At 49.0% G+C, this 12,506-nt stretch overlaps 1 protein-coding gene across 1 annotated transcript in view; it reads right to left on the reverse strand.

Annotated features, from left to right (window-relative positions):
• Positions 1–1,613: 1,613 nt before the first annotated feature.
• Positions 1,614–12,506, reverse strand: part of BTBD16 (BTB domain containing 16) — a 50,135-nt gene continuing 39,242 nt past the window's right edge. The window contains exons 10-15 of the mRNA XM_043477225.1: positions 9,229–9,320; positions 8,258–8,340; positions 6,513–6,590; positions 5,277–5,375; positions 3,259–3,447; positions 1,614–1,756 (exon numbers count right to left, since the gene is read on the reverse strand). Coding sequence (XP_043333160.1) covers positions 1,688–1,756; positions 3,259–3,447; positions 5,277–5,375; positions 6,513–6,590; positions 8,258–8,340; positions 9,229–9,320 — 610 coding nt within the window. The 3' untranslated portion in view covers positions 1,614–1,687. The remainder of the gene's footprint in view (positions 1,757–3,258; positions 3,448–5,276; positions 5,376–6,512; positions 6,591–8,257; positions 8,341–9,228; positions 9,321–12,506) is intronic.

The raw sequence follows: 12,506 nt of genomic DNA on the forward strand, positions 1-12,506 counted from the left end.
CTGGACCTGGTCAGATGCAAGCTGGGGAACAGGGCTTGCAGGACAGGGATGAGAACAGACCCAACTCCCAGTTCCTTTGTCCAACTCTTCCGCTAGGTCCCTTTCTCACGTTTCTACCAACCTCTCTCCCTGCCAGGTCACTCTGCACAGGGCATCGGTCCTCTGCTGGGAAGGAGGCTCTTTTAGCCCATCTGCTTTTAAGGTGATCGTTAGACTAAATTTACCCACCTTGTTGTCCATACAGCATCAGCAATGCTCCATCACTTTCCCAAAGACACCGGATAACACTCTGTGATGGACACACTCTAAAGTGATCCCTTGTATAAGCCTCTCCCCTTGAGTATAGGTACAACATGTGACCCTCTTGTAGCCCAGAGAACATGGCGAAGGTGATGGGTAATCACCAAGATGACCTTACATTATGCAAGGCTCTGTCTTAGCAGACCACAGTGAGAGAGACTCTCCTGCCGGCCTTGAAGGACAAACAGCCACGCTCTGAAACGTCTCTAGAGAGCCCCATGTGGCAGGGAAGTGCAGGGGGATGCTAGAACCTAGGTGGCTTCTTCCCAATAACCAGTAGTCAGGCCCTCAGTCATACAGCTGCAAGGAAATGAATCTGCCAGCAACTTCACGAGCATGCATGTGGATTCTCCCCACTCGTCTCTTCAGATGAGAACACAGCCCAGCTGCCACTGGATTGTAGACCTGACCCTGAGCAGGTGAGGCAGCAAAGCCACCTGGACCTTTGAGCCACCACAAGTGCATAATAATAAATACATGTTGTTTTAAGCCAGGAAACTTGTGGTGCTTGACTGCACTGAGATAGAAAACTAATCCACAGAGTGGGAAGAGAAACTCTCTTCCCTTGCTTTCTCCAAACCACAGAGGTTCATCTTAAAAGGTGGGACAGTCAGTAAGTCACTCCATATCTTATAATTCCTGGCTTCCCTTCCTACCTCTTCTCCTGCCAGGGTCAGTGGTCAGATACGTTGTTCTGTGTAGCAGGCAGAGAATGCATCATGAAAGGGGGAGCCCTGCAGCTCCCCGCTGGACTATGTTGTTACTGCTGGTGCTCCCATCAGAGTGCTCCCGAATGTAATCAAGTCAGGGCTGGACTCAGGGAGTTTTGGGGTCAATGACGACAACAGGCTCATGGCTCTGGTACTTTCCATCCTCAAACAACACAAATGGGAGTGCTATAGTTTGTATGTGTCTCCCCAGAATTCATGTGTTGAATTCTAACCTCCCAAGGTAATCTCATTAGGAAGTGGGGCCTCTGGGAGGTGAATAGGTCATGAGGGCAAGGCCCTCTCTGTGTGATCAGTGCCCACATTAAAAGAGGCCCCAGAGAGCTCCCTACCCCCTCACCACGTGAGGACATGGGGAGAAGACAGCCGTCTATGAATCAGAAAGCAAGTTCACCAGACAGCATGTAGAATCTGCAGGCGTCTTGATCTTGGACTTCCAGCCTCCAGACTGTGAGTAATCAAGTTCTGTTGTTTATAAGCCCCCCGCCCTCACAGTCTGCGGTGGTTTGTTATAGCAGCCCAACAGACCAAGACAGCGAACAAAAGTGCTAACGCAATCATTGCTAACTAGGAAAGTCAGCTGAATATTTGAGCAGCCCCTTTAATGTTCTTTTATTTCTTCTTATGTGGACCAATGGAAGAAATTCTTCTGAAAACTGTTAAGATAATGAGAAGACGAATGAAAAACTTGCATAGATAGGGATGCCCACAGTCTGGATTTTCAAGGCCTAAAAGATGAAACAAAACAAAGCAAATGAAACTTTTAGGACAAATGCAATCACCCTCTAGAAGGGTTGAAAAGAGGAAGGCCTAGCAACTGTGTAAGGTGCCTGCTTCTCAACTCCGGCTGCATACCAAGAATCACGTAGGGAAAGTTTTTAAAACAAACCTGAAAAAATTAAGTCTGACTTGAATACAAAAGAGTGCACCAGACTTAAGGATACATCTTGATGGATTTTCCCAGGTGAGCACTCCTGTGTGGTCACCATCCTGATCATAATAAAGAACATTTCAGCTACTTCTGAAATCTCTCTCATATTCCTTCCTGGTCAACATTCCAGCTTCCCCTGCTCCCGCCTCCACAGTTCAGTTCAGTCACTCAGTCGTGTCTGACTCTTTGTGACCCCATGGATGGCAGCACGCCAGGCCTCCCTGTCCATCAAACTCCCGGAGTTTACTCAAACTCATGCCCATCGAGTCAGTTGATGCCACCCAACCATCTCATCCTCTGTCGTCCCCTTCTCCTCCTGCCTCCCGCCTACACAAGGAAATTGCTATTCTGATTTCTAACATCATAGAGAATAACTTGAGAAGCTTTGAAAAATACTAATACCTGGGTCCCTCCCCCCGCACAGGAGAAGTGGTCAAGTCTGGGAGGCACTCAGACCTGGGGACTTTGCAAAGGACCAGGTGATTCTGATTGCAGCCAGGACTGGTGTGCACGTACACATCCATTCTCTGCAGGGTAGTGAGGGCTTGGATTCATAGCCTCCCAGCACTGCAGACAGGCTCTCCGGCAGTTTCTGGACTGCAGTCGTTAGGAGTAAAGCCAGGTACTGAATCAACCTGGATGCCGGGGCAGCCCATTGAGGCAGATGACCTCAGTTCTCCTCGGATGAGCAATGGGCAGGTGGGCTGGGCCGTGGATTTTGGTGGAAGTGACAGGTGAAGTTCAGGCAAGTGTGGAGGTGCTGGCAGCAAATACCCTCCACCAAACACCCCTCCTCCCCCTAAATGTATCCTTCCATATTTATAAAAAGGACCTGCATGCTTGCATGCTCAGCCGCTTCAGTTGTATCTGACTCTTTTTGACCCTGTGGACTATAGCCCACCAGGCTCCTCTGTTCATGGGGTTCTCCAGGCAAAAATACTGGAGTGGGTTGCTATGCCCACCTCCAGGAGATCTTCCTGACCCAGGGATCGAACACACGCCTCCTGCATCTTCTGCACTGCTGGCAGATTCTTTACCACTGAGCCACTGGGGAAGCTGGAGAAAGGACCTGGTGTGGCCCAAATCAAGCAGTCTGTTTTGACTTATAAAGTTTTCAGTATGCCCAGATTACATTCTAGGAGGCTTCTCTTTAGCGTTATTTGGAGCTGTGATAATCCTTTAAAAACCTAACAAACTTCACCTGTAGATCACTGGAGAGGTAAAGTCAGTGATCCCAAAAAAGGTGCGGAGGAGAGAAAGAGCAGAAAGAGAAACCAGAGAGAAAAGACGAGAACTCACGTGGCTTTTGCAGGATGGCTTGACCAACCCGAACTTCTGCGTGATCTGGTTCGTCCTGAACTCTTGCCACTTACCATCCACCAGGGTCTGGGCTCTGATCTCGTACGTCACCAGGCGTTCTGCTCTCAGGCTGATGGGAGTGTTCTCATAGACCGCGGAGGCACATTCCAAGTCAGTGTGCCTTATTCTCTGCAAGAAGGGGGACCCGCCTTAGGTGGGACTGAAACCGGTGACCCAGAGTCGGCGAAACCTGGTTCCTGGCACCTCAGCCCTCCTGTCTGATGTGTGCAGGGAGCAAGCACTTCCCCATGGCCCCATTTCCTGAGCACACTTGCTGCTGAGTCAGTTGGCATTTGAACCCTCACCATGAGTAATGGCCGATGGACTGGGGTTTGGACAACTCAGGAAAATGCCAGGAAGTCAATCCGCATTGAATTGGAAGGTCTTCACATGGCTTTGCCAGAATTTAAAAACCTACATAGTATTCATATGAGCACTTCGACTACTGTTAAATAATTCATCTCTTCCATCCAGTAAAATCCATTATGGACGGAAATGCCTGAGTCACTGAAGACCAAGGACTGGCCCAAGGAAGAGATGTGACCCGTTCAAGGACACATAAAGAGGTGTGGCTAAGCTGGAAGCAAACCCAGGATTCTCATTCATGTATCCATTCATGATCCAAATGTACCATCCCTACCTTCTTGATACTGTGATTGGCAGTGGTAATAGAAATGGTAGAGCTTCCCTGGTGGGCCACTGGTTAAGAATCTGCCTGCCAGTGAAGGGGACAAGGGTTTGATTCCTGGTCTGGGACGATCCCTCATGCCACGGGGCAACTAAGCCCATGCGCCACCACTACTGAAGCCTGAATACCCTAGAACCCGCGCTCCGCAACCAAAGAAGCCACTCACTGAGAAACCCGCACACTGCAACCAGAGAAGGCTCTCTCACAGCAATGAAGACTCAATGCAGCTGAGAATAAATACATTTTACGGAGATATGGTAAAATTAAAGATATGGTTTCTCAAGGAGCTTAAAGTTTACGAGACTTCTAATCAAATCCTAAGTGGAGCATAAGGGTCCACCATCAGAGTTGTCACCATCATCATCGGGGCCCTGTTCCAAGTTGTTTGCACAATTTAACACATTTAATACTCACAACAACCTAGGGAGGTAGGTCATATTACCTTCTCTGTCTTAAAGTTCGGGGGAGCGGAACTTAGGAGTTTCCTGGGCTCACCAGGATCATATAGCTCACCAGGCAGTTTGAATTCAGTCTCGACTCTGAAAGCCAGCTCACCTGCCTCTCCTCAAAGTCCAGCAGGAGCTTGGAAGTGAAGACCTTCACCCTCCTGACTCCTCCAGGGTCCTGCCCACAGCTCTGCTTTGCCACCCTAAACAAGACCATTCCCTCTGTCTTTACAGGCACTACAGGCTACCTCCATGAAAGAAGGGCCACCTGTAAAACATCACCCAGCATGTACAAATTGAAAGCAAGTTGAAAGATTTTCCTGGCAGTCCAGTGGTTAAGACTTTGCCTTCCAGTGCAGGGGATATGGGTTCGATCCCTGGTTGGGAAGCTAAGATCCTGCATGCCTCATGGCCAAAAAACCAAAATATAAACAGAAACAATATTGTTAACAAATTTAATAAAGAATTTTAAAATGGTCCATATAAAAAATCCTTAAAAAAAGAAAGAAAATGAACTGAGTTCCAGATGTGGTTTCAGAGGACTAGCATTTAACCCTGGCCTTAGCACTGGAAGCCATACAAACATGAAGACATTCAGTTTTGAGATCCTCATCCGTTAAATGGGCTAATAGCAGCAACCTCACAATGTTGTTGCAAAAATCAAATGACATCACACCTATCAGCCTGATTAACACCAGGCCTACAACACATTCCAAATGGATTAGCAATTCATGTTTAATCAATTATTATTAATTCAATATGAACCGACTGAATCTCAAAGGCTGTTTCAGAGACATACCTCTCCTATGCTCTGTCCTCCTTACCTGCATATGAAAACTATAGGAAGTACTGTCATGCTTGATTCCTTTTATCTCAAAGAAGAATCCATATATGGTAATCACTTTTGAATGTGTCGTATACTCCTAAATGAGGAAAGGTAAGCAACAAAGTGACAGGGAAAAAAATCTTCAGTATTCAAAGGGAAGAGGATATAGCAAAACCAATTCTAGATACAAAAACTAAAGGGATTAATTTGTGATTTAAAACATGACAACAATTTTAGCCTAGGAAGGAGAAGAAAAGACAAACTGTAGTGACTTTACAAATCTTTACAGGTTGGCACTCAGGGGCTATACTTTTCACTCTGCATGCCCCTTAGTGGGGAGAAGAATGAGTTAAGCATGTTCTTAGATGACCCTCGGTCTGCAGACCTTTAAAACAGAGTGTTTCGCTACAATTCAGTGGCCCTAAGAGACCCTCCAGGCCCACATGCATTGCAGGGTGTCCTGGCCACTGCTGTCTGCAGTCTGTCTACTTGGACAGATCTCTGCAAGCAAGGGGCTGGACCCAGCCCATCCAGGCTTGACCCAGGGGGCAGAATCTGAAGATAGATTCAGGGCCCCAACCCCCTAAAATATGAACACTTTTGGGAGCACTTCTTGGGTGGCTTTAGTGAAGATGGAGGGTTGCAGCCATTTCTTGGAGAATCATGCCTGTCAAGGGAGCCCAAGACAGTGCAGCTCCCAGCCCCTCGGACTCGTCTGGTGGCTGAGTCCCCAGGTGCTCTGCACCGGAGCTCCCAACTCACAGCTGGTTTGAGTCTGGGCTCCATCAAAATAGCTGCCCAGAATAGCCACCCTGGCAACCTTAAGCACGGGCTCAGAGTGGAATCTCTTCTTGAGCGGTTGGCAGCTCACCATATTTGTAGGGAAGAGGATGACCAACTCATCCCAGGTTGCCCAGGTCTTTCCTGGCTTTAGAACAGAAAGTTCTACATCCCCAGGGAAATGCCTCCAACCCTGAAAACTGAGTCAGCTGGTCAACCTCATGGGGCAACATAGCTGTGTATATCAAGTTACTGAATGGCCTATGCCAGGGCCCCGTTTTGTGAATTTTACCCCTGAGGGGGTGGCGAGTGTTTAAGAGTGACACCTACAATTTCCTTTTCTGCCTTGGCCATCTTGCCACAGGTAAGACTTGACCACGGCCATTGTACAAAGGTCTCTAACCAAGCACGAGGTGGGATGGTCCTTCCCCTTGCTCAGCCTGGTGGTCAGTACCTGGTTAAAAAGCAGCCCGAATCTCACCGCCTGGGTGCTTAGGTCTTTCACGTGGGCCATGTCGCCCCCATTCTCCAGCTGAAAGGAAAACACACACCACTTACCAGCAACCTGATTCCCCAACATCTTCACTGCATTGATCCCAACGTCCCTCACTGTGTTCAGAAGAGTTCTGTCTCTGGAGCCTATATTCACCCATGAATCCAGTCCACAGTACTTACTGAAAACCTGCTAACCAGGTACCATGCTCAAGGATTTCACAGGATGCAAAGATGAAGACACAAAAAATGCCCCAGCATTTTTTTTCTTAGCTGAGAAATAAAATGTGTTTATTGGGAGCCCAATCACAAGGCAGAGCATATTCTTGGCTACAAAGTCAAGAGCAGGTATGGCCCCATATGGCAGGCTCCACATGAGGGCTGGGGTCAGGAGGGAGCAAATTTCAGGAGGATGACATTGGTGGTTGACAGCAAAAGGGAGGAGGTGTGTGGGCCAGAGGGATATGAAGAGGGAGGTGGGGGATTCCCTGAGGAGTCCAGCCCCAGCCCTGAGACTGTCCCCTCTTTCTCTGTCACCCCTCTCCTTCTCTGCTCCATCAGAGCACAGTTCTGAGCTATGTCCCCAAAGAGCACAGCTCCATGGAGGCCTTATCTACTGTGCAGGGGCCACTGAGCCCTGTGGTTTGCACATTACAATAGGTATTTGTTGAGCTGAATTGAATTTTAACTAGTGACTCATAAACCTTCAGAACTCAAACACTGCCCCATTTCATCTCTGAAAACGCACGATTGGAAGCACATAAGAAGCACAATAGTTTGCATGGACAATTCACAAAGAGGGAAACACCACATGGAAAAATACTCACATTTACTAGGAATAAAGGGGATGTATATTAAAAAATGAAATGCCACTGTTCACTTCACAATTGACACAAGTGATGGAAAAGGAAAATGTTGCTGAGCTCAAAGGAAGGCACCTCATTTATCACTGGGGAAGGAGTAATTTGGTCCCAAATTTGCTAATATATATCAAGAACAAAAGTGCACATTCCTTTTGGGGCCAGTATTTTTTACTCTTCAAATTATCCTATAAGAAAATAATTCTTAGTCAAAATAAACCATCATGTGCAAATGCATTCACCATACAGTCTATTTATAATAGTTAACAATCAGAAACACCATGACTTTTCTGCAACAAAGGAGAGGCCAAGTAGCACTGGCCAGTCACCAAGTGGTAGGGTTAGGGTTAGGTTTTGTAGCACATCCTTTTGGTGAAAGAGTTTGCAGCCATTAAAAATGGTGATAAAAGAACATTTCATTAAGTGCATTTTTTTTTTTTTTTTAAGACTGGAAGGTCATGTGCAATGAGACGTTAGTAGTAGTTGTTTTGGGTCTGATGGGTCTGATGGTATGCGTTTGCTTTCTTTCAATTTCTCTGCATTTTGAAAATGTCCAATAACAAGTACATGACATTTGCATCTGTGAGGGGACTCAGTGTGGAGGGCCATGTGGCCAAAGGCCCCTGACTTTTCAGGTCAACAGGGTTGATGCTCTAAACACCTGGGCTCTAAGGCAGGGCCACCTCCCTCCTCCCCTCCAGGCTTGGCTCTGTCCACTTCCCCTGGGGAAGGATCCAGATACTTCCCGACCTCAGAAGCCCAGAGGTTTCAAATGCAAAACACATCCCCAGAAAAAGCAAAGGCAATAAATTTCGATAACTGTTTCCTTGCTGAGTTGGCGACTCACCGCATGGTAGTGGTTGGAGGTAACCCGGACCAGCCAGGATTCTGGGAAGAAGTTTATGTGCCTAAGCTCTTCCAGATCCTTGCCTGGGAAGAAGCACAAAGGGAACATTCTTATGGATTTATTCCTAACAGAACCGCAGGAGTCTTGTTTACGGAGGGGAAGAGGAGGAAATTGGGATGCTGAGGATGGGAGAGCATTCCTATCCCATCCTTAGACATGCGGGACCCAAGTGAGACATTTCAAGGCACTTTCCCCCAAAGTGTTCACAGCCAGCCTCCCCCCGCCCCCCGCCCACAATCCTGCCCAGGAGGGAGGATTGAGATCTGATAAACAAGTGTTTTTGGAGTATCTAGAAGCCATTTGGACAAATCTATCTGGGCTCCATCAACCATTTGTTGGGTTTAGAGCGACTCCTTCAATCTGGATGACTAGAAATGGCTTTGAATAAGTTCTCCAATGTCCTTTCAGATGCAAAAACCTCACCAATTGGCCACCTGGGCTGCCCCAAACACACTCCCCAAGAGTGCCCACTTTTTCCAAGTCACAGCTGCCTTGCCTTGGGCCCAGAGCATAAGGATGAGGAAACTCTAGCCTGGAGCATAGACCCACAGTTTTCTGCCAACCCACCGAGCAAGGGAATGACCCAGAGGGGCTGCCGCACTAAGAGGCCAGGCCCTTGGTTAGTTGGCAACAACCCAGTCCTGGATGCCGAGTGCACTTTCACAACCACTGAGGCCCTTCCATCCATCGTCATGTTTCACAGAAGCTTTGATTATCCCCATTTTACAGACAAGGAAACTGAGACCGGGCGGCTAAGTGACTTTCCCCAAATCACACACCTTGGAAGTGATAGAGCCAGATCTCGACCTCGGCTGATTCTTTTGGAAATGGCTGGTGGGCTTCTCTGGGAGTGCTGAGGGGCGGGGCAGCCAATGGCCTCCCCTGGACACCCTCCCACGGGCAGGGCTTACCTCTGGTGATGCTGTGCAGACGCAGGCAAAGGAAGAGAGGGATCAAGTTCTGTCCCACGTCCCGGTCCAGAAAGGAACAGTTCTTGGGGAAGCTTAGCAGAGGGGCAAAGAGGATAAAAGGCTTTCAGAACCCTCCTTTCTGGAATAGGCTGGGGCTCGTGAAAGTCACATCAGAGGCCAGTGATTCCACGCACCAGAGGTAGACGGTGCCTGGTTCTCTCTTGGGTGGATGGAGAGTACAGAAGCAGAGGGTGGCTGCCACTGAGGTCGTAACGAGACATAAGGCTACATATCCCTCTGGGTACCACATAGTGGGTGCCTGACAAATACTTTTTAAATGATGATGGAACACATGGGACTGTACAGAGGGTTTGAAGACACATTTTCTCACTTGAGTCTCACAAGCTTCTCAAGGGGGCAGACGGGACTAAAACCATCGGCTCCATTTTACAGAGGAAAAAACAACGACTCAGCCAGGACTTGAACCCATAGCTGCTGATTCTTCCTGTACCTTGAGTAACTGGCCAAAGGGCAGTTGAGGCATTTCAGGAGCATTTTCTGGGACTTCCCTGGTGGCTCGGTGGTAAAGAACCCGCCTGTCAATGCGGGAGACACCAGAGACACGGGTTCTGTCCCTGATTCTGGAGGATCTCACGTGCCACGGAGCAACTAAGCCCATGTGCCATGAAGGCTGAGCTGCTCTAGAGACACAACTACTGAAGTCTGAATGCCCCAGAGCCCGTGCTCTGCAACAAGAGAAACCACTGCAGTGAGAAGCCCCCAAGTGAAAAGCCCATGCAGCAACAAAGACCCAGCACAGTCAAAACTAAATAAAATTGTTTTTAAAGAAGCACTTTCTGGTAGAATTAAAAGGCAAGGTCAGATAAGTGGGTAACTCATTTTAGCAGCTGGTTCCGGGATCAGCTCTCTGCGACACTGTTAATACTAAACTCGGTTAATTTCCACACGTGGCTGACGTCAGGGCCGGGCTGAGATCACACTCACCTTGAGAAGACACGTACACACATCCACTCCTGTTTTGAAACAACTTGCTTTGTAAAATAGTCACTTTTGACCAATGGGGACAACAAGGGATAATTTTCCAAGTCCCTTTGGAAACGTAGCCGTTCCCTCAAGTCAGTTCCTGTATGAGACCAGCCAAGGGCACTTTTAGGATATTTTTCCATGAATCAGGAGTGGTGTCCAAATCACACCCTGTCCCAGCCAGACTGAACGCTTCATTGGCTCCGTGTCCCGCCTCTGCTGGGGGTGCGCACCGCCCTGACTGGGGACCATTTGTTTTCACAAGATCTGGGAATTCCTGGGGCTCTCCAACTCCTCTCCATGGCAGTGGTCCCAGGAGAGAAGATCAGGGATGCTGAGGCATTGGGAAAGGGGCTGGAGCACGAAGACAAATGAGTGAATGCAAATTCAATGATTATTTATTAGAATCCACTGGGGACCTGGGCTTACCAGGTGGTGCTAGTGGTAAAGAACCTGCCCGCCAATGCAGGGGATGTAAGGGACATAGGGTTCGATCCCTGGGTTGGGAAGATCTCCTGCAGGAGGGCATGGCAACCCACTTCACGGTTTTCTTGCCTGGAGAATCCCATGGACAGAAGAACCTGGCAGTCTACAGTCCATAGGGTCACACAGAGCCGGACACAACTGAAACAACTTAGCATGCAATCACTGGGGACCTGTCTCTGGGGTGGATGGACCAGGCATAAATAAAGGAAGGCTGATACTTCCAGGAGTGAAGAGCTATTGATCCTGAAACAAGCCCTCCATTACCCAGGGCAGTAAGAGCTGGGCTAGTGGGGGCCATGCCAGTACCCCAAGAAACACGCACCTCTTAGCTGGACAAAAACTCTTGCTTGCCTCCTTTTTCTGACTTAAATGCCACTTCCTTCTCTGCCTCTCTCTTACCACTTAATGGAAGAAGCTGGGCGGCATCATGATGGGAGCAAGTGTCAAGGAGGGAAGAAGGGGCTGATGGCACAACCCCCCAGTCCAGCTTCGTGCTCTGAGGAATAAACCTGTACTCTCGGCAAGGGCTCCCACAGCCCAGAGCAGCCCCAGAGGAGACCGAACTTGCTGGAGCTGCAGGTTAATGTGGTCTCAGCCCAGACGGGAAAGGACTGCCTAGAAGACAGATGTCCCCTCCAGCTCAGAAGCCCCCAGGCGCCAACTCCACAGCTTGTGGGAAGGATGCTGGGAGGGTAAGGAGGGACCCGAGGCTCCCTGTGAGAGGCACTCAGACCTAACAACCGTCAGCCAGGACCTCTATGGACAGACCTCCTCCCCGAGAGGATTCTGGAAGGGTTTTGTTGAGACAGGCCCCTTTGGGTCACAGGAAGTGGTACTGACGGGGGCTGACTTGGCCAGGTCACGAGTCAGCTCATCCATTGCCCAGCCATGCTTGGGGTCCCTGGGCCAGACAGACCAGGTTCCAGTCCTGGGGCAGCCAGCCATCAGCCATGGGACCTCGCCTCCCCAGGCTTCCATCTCCTTCTCTGTCGGGGGTACAATGGTCACATGTACTTTCCCTGGAAGAAGTAGAGGTGACAGTTCTTGTGAAGCGCTGGGCACAGCTGCTGGTTCCACCAGAGTACTCTGGTCCTCACCATTACCACCATCGTCTCCTCCTCCCAGGCAAAGAGACCTGGACTGGAGCCAGTCAAATGCAGGATCAAGTTCTTGGTGGCATTCATTATCACTTGTTGTTGCTCAGTCCCTAAGATGTGTCTGACTCTTTGTGACCCCATGAACTGCAGCACTCCAGGCTTCCCTGTCCTTCATTATCACCCGGAGTATGCTTAAAGTCATATCCATTGAGTCAATGATGCCATCCAACCATCTTGTCCTCTGACGTTCCCTTCTCTTCCTGCTTTCAATCTTTCCCAGCATCAGGGTCTTTTCCAATGAGTCAGCTCTTCGAATCAGGTGGCCAAAGTATTGGAGCTTCAGCTTCAGCATCATCCTTCCAATGAACATTCAGGGTTGATATCTTTTAAGACTGACTGGTTTGGTCTCCTTGCTGTCCAAGGCTGCCACCCTCTAACTTGACGGAGCTCCAGGCCACCTCAAAGGAAGAAAACAGTGGCCTCCGCCGCTAATTCTCTAAATTCCCCAAACATCTGAGTGGTGTGGTCCAACCCCTTTGAATCAATGGGTGTAATCTTGCCCCTAGAGCTGAGGGGGCGGACCACAGCAGAGCCAGGGCTCTGTCAGGACTTCTGGAGACAGCCCGAGCATATCAACCTAATTCAGTTCCT

Source organism: Cervus canadensis, chromosome 8 (assembly GCF_019320065.1).
Source record: "Cervus canadensis isolate Bull #8, Minnesota chromosome 8, ASM1932006v1, whole genome shotgun sequence".
In the NCBI taxonomy this organism is placed as follows: domain Eukaryota; kingdom Metazoa; phylum Chordata; class Mammalia; order Artiodactyla; family Cervidae; genus Cervus; species Cervus canadensis.